At 51.2% G+C, this 24,575-nt stretch overlaps 1 protein-coding gene across 2 annotated transcripts in view; it reads right to left on the minus strand.

Moving 5' to 3' along the window:
• Window positions 1-2,578: 2,578 nt before the first annotated feature.
• Window positions 2,579-24,575, minus strand: part of POLR3E (RNA polymerase III subunit E) — a 31,830-nt gene continuing 9,833 nt past the window's right edge. Inside the window, exons 4-21 of one of the 2 annotated variants that reach the window (XM_027126673.1) lie at window positions 22,408-22,485; window positions 21,531-21,646; window positions 21,013-21,095; window positions 19,092-19,199; window positions 18,690-18,739; window positions 18,253-18,372; window positions 16,944-17,029; window positions 16,637-16,681; window positions 16,453-16,544; window positions 15,356-15,476; window positions 12,728-12,809; window positions 11,393-11,452; window positions 11,143-11,300; window positions 10,515-10,576; window positions 9,406-9,929; window positions 7,050-7,127; window positions 4,298-4,423; window positions 2,579-3,378 (exon numbers count right to left, since the gene is read on the minus strand). In XM_027126673.1, the coding sequence (XP_026982474.1) occupies window positions 3,322-3,378; window positions 4,298-4,423; window positions 7,050-7,127; window positions 9,406-9,929; window positions 10,515-10,576; window positions 11,143-11,300; window positions 11,393-11,452; window positions 12,728-12,809; window positions 15,356-15,476; window positions 16,453-16,544; window positions 16,637-16,681; window positions 16,944-17,029; window positions 18,253-18,372; window positions 18,690-18,739; window positions 19,092-19,199; window positions 21,013-21,095; window positions 21,531-21,646; window positions 22,408-22,485 (2,046 nt within the window). In that variant the 3' untranslated portion in view covers window positions 2,579-3,321. Of the gene's footprint in view, window positions 3,379-4,297; window positions 4,424-7,049; window positions 7,128-9,405; window positions 9,930-10,514; window positions 10,577-11,142; window positions 11,301-11,392; window positions 11,453-12,727; window positions 12,810-15,355; window positions 15,477-16,452; window positions 16,545-16,636; window positions 16,682-16,943; window positions 17,030-18,252; window positions 18,373-18,689; window positions 18,740-19,091; window positions 19,200-21,012; window positions 21,096-21,530; window positions 21,647-22,407; window positions 22,486-24,575 lie in introns of those variants that run through there. The other variant, XM_027126674.1, reaches the window with a different exon arrangement.

A 24,575-nucleotide genomic window follows, 5' to 3' on the forward strand; every position in this document is an offset into this window, starting at 1 on the left:
TGGCTTGAAAACCGGTGGGTCTCACCAGACGGCTGTAAGTAACCAGGATTCTGCTCTTGAACAGTACGCACACTTGCTTGCTCCCAGTCCCAGCGTGGAGGCTACAGATTGAAGACCACCTAGTGCTCTGGCTGGCCCGCCAGGACCACCTCAGGGCACCCCCGGCTCGTACCAGGCTTTGAATAAATGTCTGCTCCAGTCCTTTACCCATTTTTGAATTGGGTTATCTTGTGGAGTTTTAGTTCTCTATATAATCTGGATATTAATCTCATTAGATGATATCATTTGCAAGTATTTCCTCCCATTCTGCGGGTTGCCTTTTTACTCTGTTGAATCTTACGATGCATAGAAGTTTTAAATTTTCACCAAGTCCAATTTGTCTATTTTTTGTTACCTGTGGCTTTGGTGTCATAGCAAGAAACGACTGCCAAATCCGGTGTAGTAATGCTTTAGTTGTTTTCTTCTAACAGTTTTGTTTTAGATCTTCCATCAAGGTCCTTGATCCATTTTGAGTCACCTTTTCCTATGATGTTAGGTCAGGGTCCAAACTTACTCTTTAGCATGTGGATGTCTAGTTTTCCCAGCACCGTTTGTTGAAGACTGCCCTTTCCCATTTGACAATATATATGAAGGTTTATTTCAGGGCTCTCTATTCCATTGGTCTATTTGCCTTTATGATCACTGTAGCTTTGCAGTAAGTTTTGAAATCAGAAGTGTGAGTCCTCCAGTTTTGTTCTTTTTCAAGATTGTTTTGACTATCTGGTGTCCCTTGAGATTCCATATGGCTATTAGGATGGGTTTTTCTATTCCTGCAAAAAACATCATTGGGATTTTGATAGGGATTGCATTGAATCTGTTGACATTTTAACAATATTGACTCTTCCAATCCATGAACGTGTTTCCGTTTGTCTTAATTTCTTCCAGCAATGTTTTGTAGTTCTCATTATACAAATCTTCTACCTCCTTGGTCAATTACTAAATATTTTATTTTTTTTATGCCATTGTAAATGGAATTGTTTTTGTAATTTCCTTTCTAGATTGTTCCTTGTTAGTGTGTCGAAATGCAACTGATTTTTGTGTTGACTTTGTTTCCTGCTACTTTGCTGAACTCATCGGAACAGACTTTTTGTGAAATCTTTAATAGTTTTCTACGTATAAGATCATACCATCTGCAAACATAATTTTACTTCTTCATTTCCAATTTTTTTCTTCTTCTTGCCTAGTTGGTCTTGCTAGGACTTCCAACACTATGTTAAACAGAAGTAGTTATGGTAGGCATCCTTGCCTCGTGCCTGATCTTAGAGGAAATGCCCGGATATCACCCTTGTATAGACGTTTTATGGTTGACTGACTGACTTACTTCTTTAACATGCCATTGGAATCCACTACTTAGGATTTTTATTCATATCATGCTATCTTTGTCAGGTTTTTAAATTAACCCTTTGATAAGAATTTGGGGGCCTATTACATGCTGAAGTTTAACCCTTGTGTTACCTCATAAAGATGTGATATAATTCAACTATGATAATCCCTGGCCCTTTTCTTCTCTAATAATTGCTCTACTGCAATTTCTTTCCAACCACTTTTAGTAATTTATATTTTCCTTATAAATCATCTAATTCCTCTAACTTTTCCCATCTCACTATCTATACAAGCTTGTGCCATTTTCCTTCACTGGTAACTATTGAGATATCTTACTTTATATTCATTTTTTACCTCATTTTGTTTTTCAGCATTTCCTATGTTATCATTTTCCTAGCTATTGGAATTCAGTGTTTAACTCATCTCTCTTTATTAGTGTTCAAGGCTTTGACTCCCTACTGAGCCTGACTCCCCCAACCCCTGCCAGTTCTGCTCTGCTCAGTCTCTGCTGTACCACAAGGGGCCTCCCCTTGGAAGTATTATATGATAGCTGGACACACTCCAGAAAAATTTTGGAAGATTTTTTACTCTTTTCAGACTCATATATGTTAACAGTTAGAACCAAGAACATAATATACAATCAGCCTGCTAAACTACATTCCCAAATAATAGATGTTCCTTTTTTTTTTTTTTGGTGGTTGGGGGGGCTGTGTACGTACACATAGACCATCATCTAAACCTTCAGATAGTAGTGGCTCTATTGCCCAAAATAGACCAGGGCAAACGTCTTAACTGTAGCAAAATTTCACATCTAGCCCAATCCGGCTTACCCTTATTTTTTCATAATCCTCTAAGGGCTGCACTGTCCAGCAGTCACTATGAGCCACATGTGCCAAGTACTTAAACTGTAGCTAGTCCAATTGTGCGTGTTATAAGATACCAGATCTTGAAAACTTTGTACCAAGAAAATATTAATATTTTTTATTACAAGTTGATGTTTTAGTTATATTAGGCTAAATCAAATATATTAAAACTTAACCAGTTTCTTTTTACTATCTTAATGTGTCTACCAGAAAATTTTACAATTACATATGTGACTGCACAGCACTACCGTGCAGTGCTGCTGGCTCTCTTCCCTCTGGTGTACATACAAGGCTTTGAAACCACAGAGAGCATTGCCTTCTCGTAACCATTTGAAGACAACAGCACCATGATGCCACGTTAGTGTTAGCATTTATTTTAAAAATACACAAAATATAAATTCTTTACATCAAAGTGTGATGACCTCACTTATACATTGTTCCATACTTACCTGGTTTTGCTTGCATCCTTATGCAAACATTAAGAATAAATGGATTTGATTCTGATTTTTTGCTATGGTTCATGTAAACAGTTGAGACTGCTACATAAAGTAGGTTGTTTTAAAAGGTAAAATGGCCACAGGAACCCAACAGTAAAACAATTCAATTTGGATTGTTTAACGAAATTGGCAGAAGTCTTAGCAGATAGATAATTGAAGACTTAATATTGGCTTCTAGGCATTTAAAATATTAAAAACCTTGAGGTTTTCTTGTAAACATAACCTAGACCTTGTTGGCATGAAGTTTGAAAGTAAAATATTAAACCATGATTTTCATCATCCTGCCCATGTCAGTATACACTCTCTTTATTATGAGAATGAAACCAAATAATAAACAAAATACATCAGGAATTTCAAACTGTACTGCAGAGAAGGTCCCAGCTGCTCTCTTCTGGGAGCGGTCGAACTTAAGCTGACCCTGCCACTGGCCGAGTATGATCCCCTCTGTCCTCTGGACAGTGCAATGCCACAGGCCACGAGTTGGTCAGTTCCTCTTGCTCCAAGTCTTCTGAAGCAGTCGAGACTCTACTTCCACCTCTGCTGGCTCTGCCGTCCTTCCTTGGGCTTGAATTCACTGGGTTAGTGGTTTGCAACTATTGTCAAGACTGTACTGTCCCTTTAAGGTACCACATGCCACCATAGCTTACACAGCAGTCCTATGAATAGAGAAACATGTCAAGGGCAGACTTTAGCAGGAAAAGGAGCTACTTACATTCTGTGCAGAATATCAAAACTTGATTTATGATTAATGGAGAGAACACAAATGGGAGACCAAAATCTGCCTGACCACATCACTGTGGTCACCGCCCAGCCTCCTCCACGTGTGGGCCTCAAGCCCCTCCTCTCCTCAGGGGTTATCTTAAGAGTGAGGGACTATAAATGAATGTGCTCTATAAACACAAAATACAAGAACTGAATAACCTGACCCGAACAAAAGTGCTTCACAAATAGCATCAGCATCTATGGACCTGGAATATAAGAATACTAGAATATAGGGGATTTGTCATCAGCTTTCAGTGTTCCAATGCTTCTGCAAGTATGATATTTGTACCACAGTCAATCCATAAAGGCATTATAGGTAATGCTTAACAGGAATTAAGTATTTTCATATACTAGACAAATGATATATTCCTTTTTAAACTAAATTTTATTTAAAAATTGTTCTATTAAAAGCAAGTAGCACAAGAGTGAGTATGTGGCTATGGCAAAAACCATGAAAGTGGTACACGATTCAAACGAGCGGGGTAAGGATTCTAACCTAGGCCCTGGCACTGGAAAGGATGACTGTATTTTTTTAAGATGGAGCTTACGTCTTACTCAATTTAGTCCTTTTGCATATACCAACCACACCGATGCCAATTATCTGTTGCTGAAGACCTGAGCGGCTGGGAAGGAGTCCAGAGGAAGCCTGATTCATAAACACAGCAGTAGGAAAGGCACGAGACTAGGTCCCTTTCCACACACTGTCAGCCTCTATCTAAGACAGGGAGGAGCCAGCTGTGGGCGCCCTGGTCTTAAGCTCAGTCAGCAAAAGCCTGGAGCCTCCAGATATTATTATACACAAAATGGATGTACCTTTAGCACTTTATCCACCTCCTGTTTACTCAGATCTTCTCCACACTCTTGAGTCAGCCGAGACTGGATCATGTTCCGGCGTACCCGGTAATTTTTGGAAAAAATTTCAAGCAAAACCTGTCGATGCTTTAGTAGCAAAAACATGTTATTATGGGAAATAATCACCTGAAAGAGAAACATCCCCAAACAAGAAACCCAAAGGCTTTGGACCTAACTCCATGCTGCAGTCTTTGAGCAACGTCCTTGCTCAGGACTTCTGGTTAAAGACAAACACGTTTGGCCAATTTGTCACCTCTTAAGACCCCAATAAAATGAAGAAATAAAGGTATATGCCCACAAGAACAAAAACCCAGTGAAGCATCGGCAGAGGATGAGTGATTCAGACATAGTTTTTCGTGATTAAAAAACGAGTGGTGGGCTTCCCTGGTGGCGCAGTGGTTGAGAGTCCGCCTGCCGATGCAGGGAACATGGGTTCGTGCCCCGGTCCGGGAAGATCCCACATGCTGCAGAGCAGCTGGGCCCGTGAGCCATGGCCGCTGAGCCTGCGCGTCCAGAGCCTGTGCTCCGCGACGGGAGAGGCCACAGCAGTGAGAGGCCTGCGTACGGGGGGGAAAAAAAAAAAAAAACAGGAGTGGTAACTGATTCAGTAGGCAGGTGAAGCCACCATCTAAACTGCGTGAAGACAGAACAGGATGAGGAGTGAGTGGCTTAAAGTCCTGGCAAACAAACAAGACAGGATGCCATGAAAAGCATTACATCCCAAAGAAAAACTAAACAGGGAGGATAGAAGATAGTCAAAATCCCCACCCCCTGCAAAGTACAAAAGGTGTTAAATGAGAGGAAAAAGATTTGATCCTCTAGTTCCAACATATGACCTAAGAATTCCGGAAGAACAGAAAAAAACAGGTACAGGAAATTACCAATCTATCACAGAACTTCGTAAGAATGACTCAACTGTCCAGTACAGTAATAATCCACACCAGGGTGCCTCTGGAGTTGCACTGATGTGCTGTATGTGGAGTGAGGAAAACCGTAGTTTGGTTTAGGGGAAGGGTGTGGATCAAACTGAAAAGACCAAGGAACAGAGTGTCAGTGCACGACAACTCTGAAAGCTTGAATACAATGGAAAATGATCTTAAATTCAGAGGAAAATGATTTGCCCTCCAAAATCCTAGTCCCAGACAAATAATAAAACCGGAGGACAAAAGAAAGCCATTTTAAGACATGGAAGAATGCAGACAACTCCTCTGTGCCCTTAGAAGCTAAAATTAAGCAAGAAGGAAGACAAAAGATCGCAAGCCAGCAAGAGCTATGGAGCTGGTTCTGCTGGAGAGGCATCCGGGGAATCAGACTCAAGAACGGTACTACTCTTGGTATCTATGTGTTCAGAAAACCATGTAAGTGAGAACAGGAAGTAGTATAAAGAAGAAATGATGTCAATTATATTTCAATAAAGCTGGAAAAAAGTGAAAAAAAAAAGAATATAATCGTAGATACTACTGGCATTTGGCTCTACAATGAACAAATTTCCAGTCATGATGCTATAAGCATTGATATATGATTTAACAAAAAAATTGTCATAACACATCCCACACCTGTCTACATTCTCCCATAGCTGAGAACTAAATCCTCATCCACCGCAACAGGAAGCCCACTGATAACATCAAGTTGAGACATCAGAGAGCAGTATAAGCACATTTTGCATATATATAATAATTTTTAATAATGGAGGAACTCTTTTGGTGGTATCTCGTAGTTAAAAAGTGACTGCCTCTGAAGAGTGGGAATCAGGTCAGGCAGGGCAGGAGATGGTCTCCCATATAGCTTCAGTGTTACTTATTTTTAAGAACATGCGCTTATACTTTTTTCCTTTTAATTATTGGAGTACTTCAGGAGTAGGAAATCCAGATGCCACCTATTCTGGCCAAAAGCACACAGAGACTGTTCCAGTTTGCTCTCCATCTACGGCACCATCACAGAAGGCCCTGCCCCTTTGGTATTCTCAGCCTGCCTGTCAGTCCCCTTCCAAGAGGCAAAAGGGGACAGAGAACTCAGTGGGGGCCTTTGCTCACTCCCCTTCTCCCCACCCCTGAGGGACAGGACCTGGAAAAGGACAGATCAATTGGAGTTTAGCAATTAAATCTTAATCTTTAAAACTCAGGCAAGCTCATGATTTAAGGAAAACTTCTGGACCTCAGGTGCTGCTGGCTGCATTCATATTCTGTTCACTGGACACCCATGACCCTTCCTGTCTGGGTGTGACTAGAGGCAAGACGACCAATTTCTCTAACCTGAGATCTGATCCAGCACCTGAGATCTGATAAGGAATCCTTTTAATTCCTACCGCCATCAGCCACCTGAAAAATGTGGTCTGTCACAGGTTCACAAGCCTGCTGGGGCATCAGAATCATCTAGAAAGCTTTGCAGAAACTTAAATACCTAGGACCCTACCCCATTCCTATGGAACTGAACTGAATCTCTGAGGTCAGTCCTGGGAATCTCTGTATTTTTTAAAAGGCGATTTTGATGCCGATGGTTCAGACTGGCATTTGGAAACCACTGGTTTTGGCCCACACTACCAGCACATCCAGCATGTCTGAAGTACACAGAGACACAGAGCCAGAATATTTAAAATTGGGAGCGGCTGGAAAATCTGAAGTGGACACAACCGCACTTTGGGTCTCCCCGAAGGTCTAACCCTCTGCAGAACACCGACCTGCTCCTGGGAGGATGGCAGCAAAGGTCACCTCACCTGGTCACTCATGTCTCCAGACTCCCAGAGGGCGAACACCTTCTGCTCATCCGGGGAAGCAGCCGTCTGTGGGGGAAACTGACCAAGGCCCAGGTGTGAGCTGGCTGATCTCGTGTTCACCACCTGGACCCTCCCTCCCCCGGGGCCGTCAGTCTGCACCGGCCCATTTCCGGGAACAGAGTTCCAGTCCCAGCTCCTGCCTCCCACCAGCTGTGGGCCGTGGCACACCTGTCTCTGCGTCCTTCTCCTCGCCAGCCAGTCCCCGCGCAGAGAGGCTCCTGTGAGGAGCCGGATGCACTGGCCCGCGGCCGTGCTCGGTAAGGCGGGGAGGAGGCTGCTCCTGTTTTCCTATCAGCCTGGCATTAGCTCTCCTCTCTGCTTTAACATCCTGTGTCCTCCCACCCTAAATATCAACCCTCCAACGTGTCCTGAGAAGCACTCCTGCCCCTGTAACTCCTTAGGAATATCCTGGGGATTCCTTTCAATCCCTCCCACGAGGGCCGTGCTCGTGCGGGTTAGAGGGGCTGCCCGACCCTAAGCGGCCCGTGCCTCGCAGCTCAGCAGCGTCCGAAGGTGGGCCGAGGAAAGGGTGGCCCGGGCTCCTGGTTCCTGGAGAAGGGGGACGGAGGAAGGGGCGCCTGGTGGAGTGGCACCGCAACACAAGCAATAGTAACAGTTCCTACCATGTAAAGTCCCAGGTGGGGCTCTAAATATACAGTCTCATTTGCTACCACAGAGGAAGCGAGGTGTTGCTGCCTCCACTCTCCATGAGAAAAGCCCGGTTCGGAGAGTTCACTCAATGTCTGTGGTCACACAGCTAATAGGTGGCAGAACCAGGAGTTAAACTCAAGTCTTTGCGAGTGTACTTGCTCTCCCTGGGCCTCAGCTCCCTTACGTAAAGAAAAACAAGGCTGGACAGGTCTAGGAACATTCCACCTTGGACATGACTATGATACAGGATCACGGGTCCCGAGGGTGGCCCACTCCATGCCCCTCGCCCTCTATCCACTCCAACAGCACAAGATGGCCTGGCTAACATCAGGCAGGTGCCTCTCCCTTGCCTCGCTCAGTCAGTCAGCAAAAGGCGAGTCTGCAGATAACCGGACCCGTTTGCTACATGGACAAGGGTGGCTCCAAACAGGGCAGGGCCCCCAAACCCCAGTACCTTCTGTAGAGAGCTCACCCAAGGAGGCTCCTTGCCACGAGGGCCAGATCCCCCGGGACACCCCAGCCAGCCTGGGACCCAGGGCCTCTTGTCCTAGTTTCTGCTCCTCACGTACACAGGGATGGGCCTTTGCCTCACATCACCCAAGGCTGCAGGTGCCTCTGACCTTAGACTGCAGACGTCAGCGCTCCCTTGTTAAGAGGCAGACACAGCCCCACCTCACCCCACGTGCTGCCAGGTCTGGACAGAGCCTGGGAGAGAGAATGACGAGCACAGCCTCCCTGGGACCACAGCCTGGCACGCTTCACCCTCAGCGCAGGGAGATGGTCTCCAAGGGTCCCTCTGCTCTTGCACTTCCACCCCTCTAGGGCCCCTTCCAATGACAGGATGAGAAGCCCAAAAGCCTGGGGGGAGGGGGGGTGGCCCGCCCCTGCACCTGCAGGCTTGGCACCAGAAATGCTAATGGAAAGGCCACAGAGCCACGCTAGTCAGCCAGCCTCCAGGGCAGGGAGGCCCACCGGCAGGAGCCCAGGCATAGCTGGGGGCTCTGGTGAGAGGGCCAGCTCATCTCAGCTGAAGCAAAAGGATTTAAGACTTGGAGCCACTGTAGAGGTTCAACTTCCAGCTCTATCACTTCCTGGGTACGTGACCTTTAAACAAGTTCATTCTACTTCTTTGAAACTTGGGTTTCTTCATCTACCGTTGCAAGAAGATCAAATGATACTAGAAGTGAAATCATCTTGAAAAACGGCAAAGCTGACAGGAATGAGGGAGGTGCCGGCACAGGAGGGGGCTAGACCCTGGGACGGGGAGCCGGCGTGACCAAGGAAGGCCCTGCTGTGTGCCAAGCCAACAGGTGACGGCCTCAGGCTCCCACTCAGCCCTCACCAAAGCCCCGTGACACAAAAACTAACATTCACCCACTTGAGATGAGGGTGCAGAGCCGAGAGGCTGACCGGCCCGCGGTAAACCCGGCAACCACGTGGGAGCCGAGATTCACACCGAGGCCAACAGTCTCCCGAGTGCCCCTGCCCCGTGCACCCTACAAACAGCTGTTTCCCCAAAGCCGGCAGGGCTCAGGCCACTCCGGTACCAGGTTCTCTCCACAGCCACTTTCAGCCAGGAAAGATGCTGCCGACCCAGGAGCCCTCCGAGGGGACTGGTGCTGCCCACCCAGCAGGCGCTACTTACAGGCACCAGTATCTGCTTGCAGCCGGCGGCCAGCACCGTGTCCTGCAGCATGCGGTCCGAGATGCCGCTGAAGAGCATGTGGCCGGGGGGCAGGCTGGCCAAGTGCAGGTTGAAGAGGCGCTTGAGTTCGCTCAGCGTGAGCACAAACTGTCTCTGAAAGGTGGCTTCCACGAAGGCCCTCAGTTCCCGGGCCACGGGGGTACCGGCAGAGCCTGAGGGCGGGTGCCCGTTGAAGCTGTCCCCGCCTGCCGCCCGCGCAGCAGGCAGCCCGTTGGCCAGCCTGCTGTGGAGGCCACCGCCAGGCGAGGTGTCCATGGGCTGCTCATCCTCTGCCCCCCGCTCTTCCTCTTCCTCCCCCTCCTCACTCACGGGCTCCTCCTTGATCCGCACAGCGGGCAGGACCGAGGACGCCCGCAGCTGCTCCTTCCTCCGCTGCAGCTCCCGCTCCAGCAGCGCATGGTTCTGCTGGGCCTGTCTTTTGGCGACTTGGACCCGCTGGTCCCCAGAGACCAGCCCGACAGGCCCTGCGGAGAGACACAGGGCTGCTCAGGACAGTAGGGACCGTGCAGGGAAGGGCCTGAGATGAAGGGCCCCGGTCCCTCTGCCCCACAGACATTCCCTTCCATCCTGATGGGGACACCCTGCTGACCAGAGGAAGGGGACAGGGAAAATGCAAGCCAGCTGGCACAGAAGCCAGTGGCCCAGCTTGCCTTTCGCCCCCACCTCATCCAGAAGGAATGTGGCTACCCCAACAATGAGGGAAGAAACAGAACCAGGAAAAGCAGATTCCCACATGCAGAGACCCAAGCCAGGGTGGGTTACTGCTGAGTCCCTGCCACCAGCATCCTTGCCAACCCAAGCGGGCGAGAAATCTCAGAGGCCTGGAACCCAGACACAGCCCTGGAACCCAGAAGCCTCAGTCCCTGAGGCCAAGGCTCTGCCACTGGACAAGCCTCCAGCTGAGGGAAGAGGGCACAGAAGGGCAGCCAACAATGAGCCACGCCCCCTCATTTCCCCCCACAGGCTGAGCCCTGACAAGTTCCAGAAAAGTAGCCCTTCTGGAGCCAGTGTCAGGGTTAGGGGCCCACCCAGCCGACACCCCTCCACACCTGATTGTCCATCCGGCTTCTTTGGCATGGTTTCCTTCACAAGATTATAAACTTTTTCTAATCTGAAAAGAAGAGTGAACCCTCTTAACTTTACACCGTGTCCCCTCACGTCACCTGCCTCCCAGCAGAAATACCCCCTTAAGCAATACCCCCTTAATACCTTTCTTAAGGTATTAAGAAATACCCCCTGGACATCCTAGTCCCTGAAGACGCCGCACGCCTGGAGCTTCCAAGGTCTCTCCCCGCGGCTCGGAGCCCCACAGCGGGGGCGGGGAGCGCTGGCCCGCCCTCCCTTCCCCAGCTGCTCTCCCGCCAGCCTGCCTGGGGCCACACAAGCCCCCGCTCCTGCTGCTGAGTGCTTCCCCCTCCTTCCCGACCCCTCAGAACAGACGCGGGTCAGTTCGAGTCAGCTCGGATCAGCAGGCGTGTCTGTGCCAGGTCTCTGCCGGGGGGATTCTGGGACCGAGCAGCAAAGTCCACCTGAGTGGGGGAGGGGTGCACACAGCCCCACATTTGCATTCCCGCCCCAGATGCAGCCAGGCTGTGCTCCCCGCTGGAAGCAGGTGGCTGGGGACAACCTGCTGTTCCTCTGCCTGGCTCCCCCTCATCCCGCCCAGCAAGCTCTTACTTGGCCTGGATGCCCGTCCACAGCATGTGCTGCCGCTGGACCACATCTGGATGTTTCTTGATGAACTCCCCGTCATACGGCAGGATGAACTCCCAGCCCTTGTTGATCCTCACTACGGCCATGTGCTCTAGAAAGTCCTTCACGTCTTCCGCGCAGAGCTGGGGAGAGGGGGGCAAAGGTGAGGCACGCCCAGCCCCCACTCCTCCAGCAGTGGCGCTGGGCCTCTCGGGTCAAGAAGAACTTCACTTACTTTAGTCACCGCTGCCACCTCTTTCCTTACCACCCACCGGCTCTGCGTGAACTTCCACATCTAAGGGAGAAAAAGAGCCTGTTTCTAGGAGGCGGGGATCCTACCAGGATTGTCCCCCAAACCCCTGCTCTTGTCCTGGGAGCCTGGGATGAGGGCACAAAGTGGCGGCTCTGAGCCGGCCTGGGTGTCAGGCAGACTGGGCCTGGGGCCTGGCTGAGGGCAGTCACTTCAACTCTGAGCCTCCTTCTCCTCCTCTGTAAGGGACCTCCTGGGCCACCTCTTCCAGGAGGGCAGCTGGACCCACTCCACACCACACAAGCTCCCTGGGATGGGGGATACCTTGCCCGTATGTCACCTACAACAACTCAGATTTGACCAGAGCCTCTCCCAGACCCCCAGATGTGACGGTGTCTGCGCGAACAGAGGAGGGCTGACGGGCAGCTGAGGGTGAGTGGCACACATGTGGAAGGCGAGCCTGGGAGTCGAAGCCACTGCACCCTGACCCCCAGAGACGAAAATAAACCACACAGGCATCTAGACGCTAAGTACCCACAGGAGCTGGGACACCCAGCTGGGAAAAGGAAAAACGGAGGCACTCTCTGAAACAGCTTACGGGCTGCCTGGTGTGATTAGGTCTGCGCGTGAGCTCACCAAGGTCACCACGGACAGCTCCAAGGAGACAGACTGCAGCAAACTCAAAGCACACTGCCAAGGTCAAGGGAGGCAGCACAGGTCCCAGCAGCTCAGGGGTCAGGCATTTGGGAGGGATGCCTTGGCTGGGACTTAAGCTCTGGATAAGGGCTGGGGGGCAGATAGGGTGGCGGGGTGGAGGCATGAGCCAGCTCAGGAGCTGCAAAAAGCCCACAGCAACAGTGCAGGAAACACGCACGAGGAAAGCGGTTGTGAACTGGGGAGCGTGAGCCCCACTCAAAGAGGGTGCTGTTTGGGGGTGCGGGTCCAGTGGTACCAGACTGTCCAATTATTCATGACAAGACAGAAATCTAGTTTGAATCATGACTGTGATTTGTAAAAATAGACAACTAAGTCAACATTTTAAAAACACCACTCAGGTCAAACGGCTCCTTGGCCAGAATCTACCTATGGGACTCCAGTGTGCAACCTCCAGGCTAGGAACTCAGAGGTTCTTATGAAGCTGAAGACTCCAGGGTCTGAGAGGAAGGAGAAGAAAGGCACAGAGTCCAGAGCCCTCCACTCCCCCAGCCCCACCCTGGCCACACATACCTGCCCTTTGCCCGCTGCCTGGACACTCTGTGCTGCCCCAGTCCTCCGCCCATAATGCCCCAACCCGGAAGGCCAGAGAGCCTGGGCACTTACAACAAAGTCTCGGCCCCTGCAGAGCACCTCAGCAGGCACGCCGCTGTGAGGGCTAGAAGAGTCCTTGGGGTACAGGATGTCACTGCCAATGAGACAGGGTGGCAGGTCAGTCCCTGTCCTCAGCCCCTCTGCCCCCCACTCCCTCAGGCTCCGAGTGGAAGCTCAGGCCTCTTTACAACACGGGCGAGGGCCGGCCTGGGCCCCAACCGCTCCCCTCAGACCCTCCCCTTTTCCCTGGGAGCCTGGCTCCAAGAGTTCTTCCCCCTACCCCTTTCCCAATGCCCCCCTCACACACTGGCCCAGCCCCAAGGACCCTGACATAGTTGGAGGGGCCAGGGGCTCAGAGACAGACAAGGTGAGCCCAGGACTCTGGCAGACAGCAAGTCCCACCTGGAAAGCAACACACAAGGCCTTACCACTGGTTGAAAGGGAGGGGGGAGCAGTGTGAGCTGAGGCAGGAGGGGTCAGGGACTGGGGTCCAGACAGACCCCAAGCACGGGCGAGGCTGAAGCCTTTGGAGAGAATGGGACCCGCACTCAAGGCTCAGGGACCTTCAAGGGCAAACGAGCAGGCACCACGGCTTAAAGGCGTCTCCTGACCCCAAGTCCAGACGCAGACCCCGTCCCCCAGGAAAACACACACGTCCCCGGCCATCCGTGCCCGGGGCACCTTTGCTCTCCCCGCCCCACTCGCCTCCTCAATCCCACCTGGCAGCCAACTACTACTTTCCTTCAAGGTTGAGCTCTGTGTCCACCCTTCCTGTAAAGCTCTACAGGACAGGGCCCTGGCCCCACCTCTGCCACGCGGAGAGGGGGTACCCACTAAGTACACAGTGTGGTCCGTGCACTGGGCTGTAACGGTGCCTACCCCACCCATCCCCCCGGCACACTTTCCTGAGGACAGGGACAGCACTGAATGAGAGCACAGTGCAGGGCACAGAACAAGCCGTCCAGACACATTTACTCAACAGATGGGAGCATCCTGCATCACCTCCTCACAGGAACACGGAGGGATGGGGCATGGAAGGACCACTGCCCACAGGTGTGGCAGAACACACAGGGCCCAGGAGGGCCTACCTTCAAGTCACAGGGACAGGCAGACCATAAGCTGAATGCGGCAGCAGCACCAGGGCATGCGCGGTGCTGGCGGAGCTCAAACCCCAGCTCTGTGGCTGCCCGGCTGCCAGACATTTGGCAAGTCTCCGTGCCTCCTCTGGGCGAGCATCCTCAGGGGGCTAATGGGATGGTCCCTCCTGGATTTCATCCATCCGCAGCATAAATACACATAAGTGTCCCATTTAACAAGTGATGTGCCATCACGAAGGTCCTCGTACTTAAACACTTGTGTCACATAAGACAATAGCTGCAAGGACCCACAAGGCATGTTGGGCATCGTTTCCCAGGGAAAGGCCGTCACCACGTGGCAGTGACATGACTTTGCAGTTTACCTGGCCAACCAACTGTGAAATGACGGACTTTTTGCAATGAATAACTTTTTTAAAAATTTGGAACAATTTACATTTTGACAGATTGTTCACTTTACATCACACTTTCTAAAAAGTGAGTATTCAGCATTTTATATTATACAATTTAGAAGTAATATAATTCAAGTGTGCGTAAAACATAGCCACACCGTATTTACCAAGGGTCTACCATTTGCCAGGCATTATACTGACTACCAGGGATAAAGGGAGAGTCAAAACAGACAGTCCCTACCCCTGACAGTCTAGGGAGGAGGCAGGGTCTAGAGGAGGAATCACAGGAGAGAAACTACTGAAGGACAGCAAGCCACAGATTCAGGACCTATGAACCCCAACAGGATACATAAAAAGAAATTCCCACTTAGGCCCATCTTAATGAGCCCTGGGAAGCCAAAGCAAGAGAAAATCTTAAATGCAGCCAGAGGGAAACGAAGGAACATGTATTAGACAGACAACAAAAACAATGGAAGTCAAACTGCAATGAAATTACATCAGTGTGTGGAAAGAAAATAACCTAGAATTCTATACTCAGTAAAAAATACCCTTAACACAATATTGTAAATCAGCCATACTTCAATAAAATTAAAAACAAACAAAAGTATCCTTCAAGAACAAAGGTGAAATCGACATTTCCAGATTAAAAAAACCAAAGAAATTCATCACCTGAAGACCTTCACTTTAGCAGAAGGAAATTATCACAGTTAGGAACTCAGAGATGCAGAAAGGAATGATGAGCAAAATAAAAAGGCAAATACGTCAGTAGATCTCAAAAATATTGACTGGACAGTATAATGTCTTATGGGGTTTAAAACAGAATTAAAATATATAAATACAATGACACATGAGCTGAGAGGAAGATAAATATAAAATATTCTAAAGGTCGTTGAATCGTCATGGATGAGGGTAAAAAGCGGCAACTAATATTAAACTGTGAAATCTGCAGGGTAATCACTAAGTCAAGAAAGGATAACTTCCAAGTTAGCGAGGGAAACGGAATAACAAGAAAAGAAAGTAAAAATGAATATAAAATGCAATGTAAGCTGGACAAATAAAAAGCACTAAGGTAGACTTAAACCCAAAACATCAGTGCTTAACATTCAATTTAAATGGGTTAAGCGCTCCCAACTAAGGGACTAAAATGAACTTACCTCTTCACCACCCAGTTTCCTTGGACTAACATCGCCACCTTCTGGATGCCACGCAGAACAGCCACAGAGTCGATGGAGGGGCCCAGGAGGCTCATCAAGTTGGCAAAAGGCATGACCTTCACTGAGGAGGGCACAGGAGACATCAGACAAGGCAAGAGGGGCCTGGGCTCACATAACAATCCCAGCATGACAGTGCTAACAGTAACAGCTGGCATTCACTGGCTGCTTACTCTGGGCAGGCACCCGCCTCTCACTGAGCCCTGGAGGAAACACCCACTGGAAGACCGAGGCGTGCCTCATGAGGAAGACTCAGCCCAGGAAGGTTTCAAAATTCACCCATGATCACTTGGCTAGTAAGTGGCACAGCCAGGACTTGAACCCAGGCCATCTGGGTCCAAAGTTCATGCACTTCATCACCGTGCTCTGCTCTCCCCCACACGAGCCCCTAGCCCAAGTGAGAAGGGGCAGGGCCTGGGGAGGCCCCGTGTCTTCTGCAGCAAGGCCAGCGGCCTGGCTCCCCCCGGGAGCACCCCTCTCCACTCAGACCCCGGAGCCCCTGGTGCTGGCATCTCAGAAGAGCCCAGGGCCTGGGACTCCGCTCTGAGGTTCAAGGCTCACGTCCACTCTAAAGGTTCTGGCCTTCAGCATCCCCACGGTGCAGAGCCTGGCGAGGGCGCCACAAAGTAGTGCAAGTGAACGCACTTCGTTGTGAAAATGAACGCAGCTCACGTTCACATGCAAGGCTCTGTACAGCCCCTTTAGGGGCCTCACCTCTGAGGCCTCCCCTCAGCCCCAGGAGCTGTCTTAGTTCCTTTTTATAGATGAACAATCTAAGGCTCAGGAAGGCCCGTGGGCTGCCCAGGCTCACACAGCAGGTGAGTGGCAAAGGCGGAAGGGACCCGCAGCCCATCTGAGGTAGCCTGCCACCAGCTCTAGTGCGCCTTCCAGACAAGGTCAGAGCTGTAAAGCTGGGCGGGCTCTGGGTAGTGGGGCCTCAGGTCCCGCCCCTTGGTCCTTAAGTCTTTCCTAACTCCACTTCCCCAGGAGGTGGCAGGGCTGGGGCCCCCCCAGAAGGCAGGGAAGGGCTGCCCACCCACCATTCTTCATCAGGATCTTGATCTGATCAGCTAGGGGCAGGGTGCGCAGCTGAGCCATGGACAGGACATTGCTGGGGGCCACGGGTTTGTCTCTGTTGAAAACAAAGGCAAAGGTTAGGGGGCCGGGGCGCGTTAGGGGGTGGGAAGGGGAAGGGGGGTGAAGGCGTTCAGCCCCTCTACTCACTTCTCCTCCTCCTGGCTGGGAGGCATCAGCATCATGAGGTACTCACTGTGGCAGGAGAGAACGGGGTCAGCAGCTCCCAGGGCTCTGACCTTGGCCCACCCAGACCCCAACCAGGCTGTATCCAAGCCCCCCACAAACTCCCACACCCCCTCCTGGCCCTCTCCAGAGGACAATGGGCTACTCCACATCCTTCCCCCATGTTACAGAAGGGGCCACAGTCCCAAGGGAGGACCCATAACACAGGGACCCTCCTGGGGCCAGTGTCAGGCTCAGTAGCCCTTAGCAGCCCTGGGCTGGCCAATCTCACCTGGGTGACTTGACAAGCTCTGTGTTCTCAACCCCACTGGAGCCCTGGCACAGCAGGTACTGGCGCTCATGCTCAGAGCGGCTGTCCTGTCGGGGGGGAATAGGGTGTGAGAGGAACCTCAGCCAACATTCCAGGCCTCCCTCTGTGATCCAGTTCTCACCTCTGCATCACCTTCTGCTCCAGCCACCCACTGTCCTGCTCTAAGGCCAACCACAGGATCAATCCAACCTCCTGAGCATGGCACTCAAGGCCTCTGCGATGTGGCCTCAACCAACTACCCTCCTGCCTTTATGACTACACAGCCCCAGCACCTGCGCCTCAGTGCCCTGTCTGATACAGGAACACTGAAAGCAATGATAAAAATAACAACTAACATTCACTGAGCATCTACTATGTGCCAGGCCCTGTTCCAATGGCTGTATACATACTCTAACTCATCTCATCCCCAAAATAACTATGAAATTAGGTACTCTTATTATTATTCCCATTTTACAGATAAGGAAACTGAGCCTCAGAGAGATTAAGTAATTTGCCTAAGGTTACACACTAGGAAATAGCAGAGCTTCTGGAAGTCTGACTGACCCAAAGCGTAAGGCTCTGTCAACACAAATCTCTTTCAGGAAGGTTTCAGAATAATCAGGGGTTGCTCCTCCCCCAGAAAAACGCTGGGGAGCCCTTGTCTATGGTGTCTATGTGAGCTAATATTCAATTGCTTCCCTTACTCAACACAGTTTCGAGGACTGTGCTCTAAGTACAGTAAAAATCACCCTGGCAGGTGCACAGTGAACTCAGAGCAGCCGATGAAGCGTCTAGCCTTCATTCAGGGCCCACGATACGTAAAAGTACGTAACCAGGGCTTCCCTGGTGGCGCAGTGGTTGAGAGTCCACCTGCCGATGCAGGGGACGCGGATTCGTGCCCCGGTCCGGGAAGATCCCACATGCCGCGACGGGAGAGGCCACAACAGTGAGAGGCCCGCGTACCGCCAAAAAAAAAAAAAAGTACGCAACCAAACAGCCTCGCTGAGCCCGCAAGATGCTCACACTCAGGGAGTGTCCGGGGGGCCACAACCCCCACCAGTGACGTGGCAGACTCACTCCCTTGGGGCACACAGTAGGTGGGAAGGGAGGACAAACTGCTCACAGGGCTTAACCTCTCTCCCTGTGGCACTACCAAGTGGCTACGACTGAATCTGAAAGAAGTTAAATGTGAGACAATGAGGCCACCAGGTAACACTTCCCAGGCACTGGGGCTTTTCTCCCAGGACCCCACCCTGGCCAGTGTCAGCACCGCCCAGGGACCCCAGCTCACCCTCAGGCCATAGTAGTGCAGGTGGACCCAGGGCTCCTCAGCATGCTTCTTCTGCAGGAACTCGTAGGACTGCACGCGGCGCTGGCGGGCCTGCTCCGACTCAGGCCGGGAGAACCGCACCTGGTTGGGGGGCGGGTCCACAACCTCAGGCCTGGGGCGTTTCCAGGCTGCTGCCCCAGCACCCACCAGGAGGCCAGAGAACCTCACATCTGGGGCATTTCCCACTGCCACCCAATTCAGGCTGGGCAGAGGGTAGATTATCCCTCCAGGTAGCCCAGCAAGGAGGCTCTAAGGCATGGACTCTGTTTCTGTATGTTTCACCCCAGAGCCCATGTTCTCTGCAGACCCTCCCACCCCTTGCCGCTTCCAGGAAGCTGAGCTACAAAGCTGGCCCTGCTGCCTCCCAGGCTGCACTCTCTCTCGGGGCCAGAGCTCACCGTGATCTGCTTCACATCTTCTTCTGCCTCGTCCTGTGAAGAGTCTCCCGCTGCAAAAGAAAAGGCCTTGCTTGCAGCCTCTGTTGGAGGCTCTGCACCCCACCCACCAGGCAGGTCTCAAGCAGCGAAGCCTGTGGATTCTCCTTCTGGACCGACGTAGCTGCCTAAGTCAGTGGTTTTCAATTAGGGGCAATTTTGCCCCCCAGGAGACATGTGGAAATTCAGAGACATTTTTGGTTGTCGTAATTGTGGGGGTGGGTGCTATTGGCATCCAGTGGGTAGCAGCCAGGGATGCTGCTAAGGATCCTATAATCCATCCCTTTAATACTTCTTGCCATGACCAACCTATCCTGCTAACATATACAGACAGACAGACAGCAGGGCTGGGGCTCCAGAGCTCACCCTCATTGGCTGCTTCCCTCTCACGGTGCTTGGCATCTGCCTTATCCAGGTAGGAGAAGCTGGGCCGCAGCTGCAGGATGCCATGTAAAGGTGTCAGGTGGAGCTCACCTGGCAGAGGAAGAAGGGCTTGGACCTGACTCTAGGAGCTGAGGCTGACCCATACAGCTTGGCTCAAGGGAGCTACCAAGGGCCCCAGGCTCCCCTAAAGGCCTCGGCTCACTGCCAAACCGCCTCCCACCTCTGCTCTAGCCCCCAGTCCTAGAGCCTTGGGACCACCAGGCCGATGGCCATTCCCAACCCGATCTGGCTGTGCCGGACACAGGAAGTACACAAACCAGATGAAGACATGAACGCAGACTCTTCCACCCAATGTCACTTCCTTAAGGCTTGCCTGCAAAGCCTCCTGCTCCAGCATTCAAGGGCCTCCCAACCCCGGTCCCTGCCCTCCCACACTCGCTTGTTCCAGCCACGCCGGGCCACTCATCCACACCAAACATGCCCTGCTCTTTCCCCCGCCAGGCCTCTGCCAGACCACCCTCAGCACCTCCCTAACCCCACACACGCCCAGACCTCTCCTCCTCATCCTCCCACCTCTTCCTGTCAAAATCCCACCCGTCCTGTTAAGAAGTTGGCTAGTGCAAACGGGGCTGGAGAGGAGGCCTGGCGGAGCCCGGTGGAGGAGTGTCTACGCCGTCTCTGGCAAAGATCGTGACTTTCTCTTGTGAATCAGACCTGTGCACTGGGAGGCAGTGCAAAGGTAATCAATTTCAATCAAGCCAATGCAGCCTTGAAAGAAAAGAAATCAGACAGACACTAAGGCTCTGTGGAAGCTCTCTGGGACTCCAGAGGAAGCAGAATGCTTGAGACGAGAAGTAAGTAAGTGACTAGGCCTGGCTGCAAGGAATGTGGCTTTAAAGAACTATATCCTTGAGACTGGGGTTCAAAATAGAAGAGTATAGTTATTTGACATTACTTTTATTCTATCACAGTTTATTTCCTAAGTGCTCAAATTTCATTTATTGCTTTATAAACTCTAAATACTTATAGAAACCTTGTACTTTTTAATAGCTTTACTGAGATATAATTCACATACCATATAATTTACCCATTTCAAGCATACAATTCAATGTATTTTAACATATTCACAAACTAGTAAACCAGCACCACAATCAACTTTAGAACATTTTCATCACCCCAGAAAGAAACCCTGTACCCATCAGCAGCAGTCGCTCCCCATCTACTCTCCTCCCAGCCTCTGAAACCAATAAGCTACTTTCTGCCTCTACGGGTTCGCCTATTCTGGACATTTCATATGAATGGAATCACGTAACACGTGGTCCTCTGCGCCTGGCTTCTCTCATTTAGCCTAATGTTTTCAAGGCTCACCCATGCTGGAGTGCTTATCAGTACTTCTTTCCTTATTATGGCTAAATAATATTCTAACGTGTGGCTATACCATATTTTGTTATCCGTGCATCAGCTCATGGAATCTGGATCATTTCCACTTTTCACTACCATGAATAATGCTGCTATGAACACCTACATACAAGTTTTTGTGTGGAGACGTGTTTTCATTTCTCTTGCGTAGATGGTTTCTAGGAATGGAATTACTGGGTCCTAAGTACCTTGTATTTAAGACAAAATTCTACCCCATCCAAAAGGTTATGCTGTGTGTGTCTGTGTCCCAGGAGGACAATGACCTTTGACCTCCACCCCATCGGGTATGGTAGTGTCAAACTAAAAGTCCCTTGAGGTGCCAAATTCCATTCCCCTGACAATCTGTCATTTCTACAACCTGTCTGGCCTCTGCGGGTATCTAGCATTCGGGGTGTCCTCTTCCTGTCCCAGCCCCCATTCTGCTTCCCTCCCACCCACTCAGCCCTCACAAGCCATGGCAGTCAGGGATGTCCAGCGCGGGTACCTTGCCTGTAGAGCGCGGCAGCATAACGGGACGTGTTACTGGTGGTCTGGGAAGAGCAGAACGTCTGCTTGTCCATCAGCTTCCTACAAGCACAGGGAGGACAGACGTCAAGGGGAAGGAAGCTCCAGGCCTGGGCCTGTAGGCGGAGCCCCCTCCACCCCAGACACCTAAAATCCAACTGCCAGAGACCAAGGCCACAGGACAGGCCACAGGTGCCACAGGAAGGGAGCTGGGGATGAGGAAACCTCATGTGCAGCCCAAGAAACAAGCAGTGGGTGGGAGCTCCCTCTCCCGTTGAGGGGCCAGCTTGCCTCTCAGCCCAGGAAGAACTTGGTCAGAGGAGCCATCTCGGGAGGGAAGACGTTTCCCATGGGGACGAGTCTGCGCCAGGCCCAGCCATGCAAAGACAGGACGCTGGTGGGAAGCTTAGCTGTAGAGCACAAGGCCTAGGTATCTCTGAGGGCTCTGGAAGGCTCGTATTTGAAAAACGTGAAGCTCGGAGGCCTTGGGGAACTCACGAGGAGTATGTGCTGGTCTCGTCAGCGCAGGCCCCATCCACGTTCAGCGCGATCTGCTCCCCTTTGCTGCGGCAATAGTTGGGATTCAGCGTGTCGATGGCCATCTCAAGCTCCACCTGGAGGCACCAAACACCCCCAGCAGCTATGAGGACCCCAAGGCACAGCCCTCAGGGGATCCCCTCAAACCCACCATGCCTACCTCCCTAACCCCAGTCCCTGCCCAGAAGCAGGACTGACACCATCCCTCTCCGAGGGCCCCTAGGCTTCAGTCCACACAAAAGCCACAAAGCCAAACTCCAATAGAAGAGCCAGAGTGCTTTCTTTGGGAGGGGGGTCATGTAGTTTTGCTTGCCCGCACCCACAATTCCACTCCCCCAAATCTAAATTAGGTGCCAACATTTAAAAATCAAGAGCTTTTCTCTTTTATCCTTATTTCCAACTTCTTTTGAAAAGTCAGCAGAATTGGCAATACTGGAACAGCTTTTTACATGGCAACAGGGCCTGGAGCTGCAGGTGCCCAAGGAAAGGCATGACTCCTGTTCCATCACCCTAGCCCTGAGAGGCACTAGATTCCCCATACCGTGCCCTCTTCGCATTGGCCCTGCCCTGTCCTGTGAACGTGGGTCCACCCACCCCATGTTCTAGTTCATCTCAAGCCTCACTCCTCCCTGGCCTCTCTGGAGCTGCCCACCCCCCTTCTTTCTGGAAGTTTTTCCTCCTGCAGCTTTCAAGGCCCTGCAAGCTGCTGGTTTTCTTCCTAACTCTCCAATCACTCCTCTGCGCTTCCACCCCCAAAAGGCCTGTCTCCTGGATTCTTTCAGCTCCCACCCTACCACCCCTCCCCTCCCTCCACCTCCACCCAAGAGGGTAGCCCCACCTTCTGCTGCTTGGGCTTGATCCTGGCTGAGAGGTGCGGAATGTCATCATAGGTCATCGAGACTGGACGCACAGGGTACTGGGGAAGGGAAGGGAGCCGTCAGTCCACCCTGCCCAGCCCCAGTGAGAGCTGAGCTTCAGAGGCGCTGGCCAAGAATCAATAGCCACCCTCCACGCCCACCCCAGACCAGAGGCCCTCGCTGGTCTCTGCCTGCATCCCTGCATCCCATTCTCACTGGCTCCACCTGGTTTCCTTCCAAAGAGCAATTTTCATATGTCCAAGGGACATGCCTAAGCATCAGACAGGCCCCAGCATGCATAGCCCCATGGGCCCTAGGAAGTCAAGCGCACCGCCATGGGAGTCAAGAGGAAGGGTCCGAAGTCTAACTGCTAGTTTACAGGCCAACCAGGTGGAGAAGGACAAGGGAAATGAGACCACAGGAAGCAAAGAGGGAAAACAAAACTGGCGAACACTGCTCACTGCTAAAGCCTGACGATGGATCTGTGGACAAAGGATATCACCTGCCACAAAGGATGTTGTGGCCTTCAAACCCTCTGCCTTGCAGCCACTCCCCCTACAGTGCACCCTAAGGGGACTCAGGATGGAGAAAACAGGAGACTGGCCCTAGATAGTTAAGGTGCATAACAAAGGAATGATTTCAATTAGCCCAGACTCTTGCCACTTCCCATACATAGAAAAGTGCTAAATTCATTAACTCAGAGAGTCTGGTTTTCTTTAACAAACAGTAATCCGATGTTCTGACTCCCTGGGGTTTTGTTGTTGTTTTGCAAAAACTCCTGGAAGTCCCGACTCCTCTCTTACCTCTTCAGAATAGCTCCTCAGGGCTACCTGAGAGGCTATCTCCCGGACTTAAGTCCTCAGAACGACTGCCGAATAAAACATAATTCTCAACTGTTAGTTTGTGCTTTTTTTTTTTTCAGCCGACAGATCTATGGGAATCACTATCCCATTCTCTCTCCTTTTGCTGATGTGTGGACTTTTCCATAATAAAAAGTTGATGACAGAGAAGGGAGCTGGTCTGCCAGTGACCTGCTCAGAGCTCCCTCTGGGCCCCAGTGTCATCAGGTGTGAAGTTATGTCACATCTGAGCATACTGCTCTGAAATCGCTTCTTTTCTCTGAACAAAGAAGGATGTAGAGACATCCTTCCCCACAGACGCACTCTTCCTTTCTTTCTCCCGTGCTTTACATATGCCACTGGGTGGATGGATGAGTCATGGTTTGGACTCACTTGCAAAAGGCCGTGACCATCGCTATGAATGAGCCTGGTGGAGGTGTGGCAGTGCATAAAGTAACCCTCCTTTGGAGGCCGTTTGAGATCAGCTGCATTCTAGCCCAAGGAAATGGCTGTTTCCTAAAAGCTCACTTAAATAGCAATACAATGACTCCTCCCTGCTTCCTGGGCTGAAGCTTGGGGCAGGAACTTGGAACTTAGGTCTGCCAAGGTCCAGGCAGCTCTGTGATCTCCTGATGGCCGGGAAGCATGGTGGGGAAGGGTGCCAGTTCTAGAATCAGACGGTCCTAACTCTGCCACTTGCTCCCTGTGTACTCAGGCAAGCTCCTCGCCTCCCAGACCATTCGCAGCAGGGAATGAGGCAGGTGGAGCTGACACCCGGCACTGGGCCTGGCACACTATGAACACACGTGGGTCACTGTCACCACCATCCGTTCCATCCCTCTGCAGTCAGTCAAGGAAGCAGGTGCAGACAACAGCCCTCAGTGCCACGGCCTGTAAAGGCAGATGCCAGGGGCCCAACACCGGGCCTCTTCCCAGCACGTGCTTGGAGGGTGCTGCCACCCTGTTCCAGGCCCCTTGTGCAAGTTACTAGCCTCCCTGGGCCTCTTTTTCTTATATGCAACGTGGGGACAAAAATACTTAACAACCTTACTGCTAGGAATGTAAAGTGGTTCAAGACAGTCTGTCATTTCCTCAAAATATTAAACATAGTTTCTATAGGACCCAGCGATTCCACTCCCAGGTATATACTCAAGAGCAATGAAAAACTCTCCACACAAACACTTGGACGGGAATGTTCATAGCAACATTGTGCATAATAGCCAAAACATGGCAACAACCCAAATACCCATCAACTGATGCATGGAGAAATAAAATGTGGCATATAGGTCCATACAGTGAAGTATATTCAT

The sequence above is a fragment of the Aethalodelphis obliquidens genome, unplaced genomic scaffold (assembly GCF_003676395.1).
Source record: "Aethalodelphis obliquidens isolate GAN/ISIS:26980383/991018 unplaced genomic scaffold, ASM367639v1 scaffold30, whole genome shotgun sequence".
NCBI classification, from domain to species: domain Eukaryota; kingdom Metazoa; phylum Chordata; class Mammalia; order Artiodactyla; family Delphinidae; genus Aethalodelphis; species Aethalodelphis obliquidens.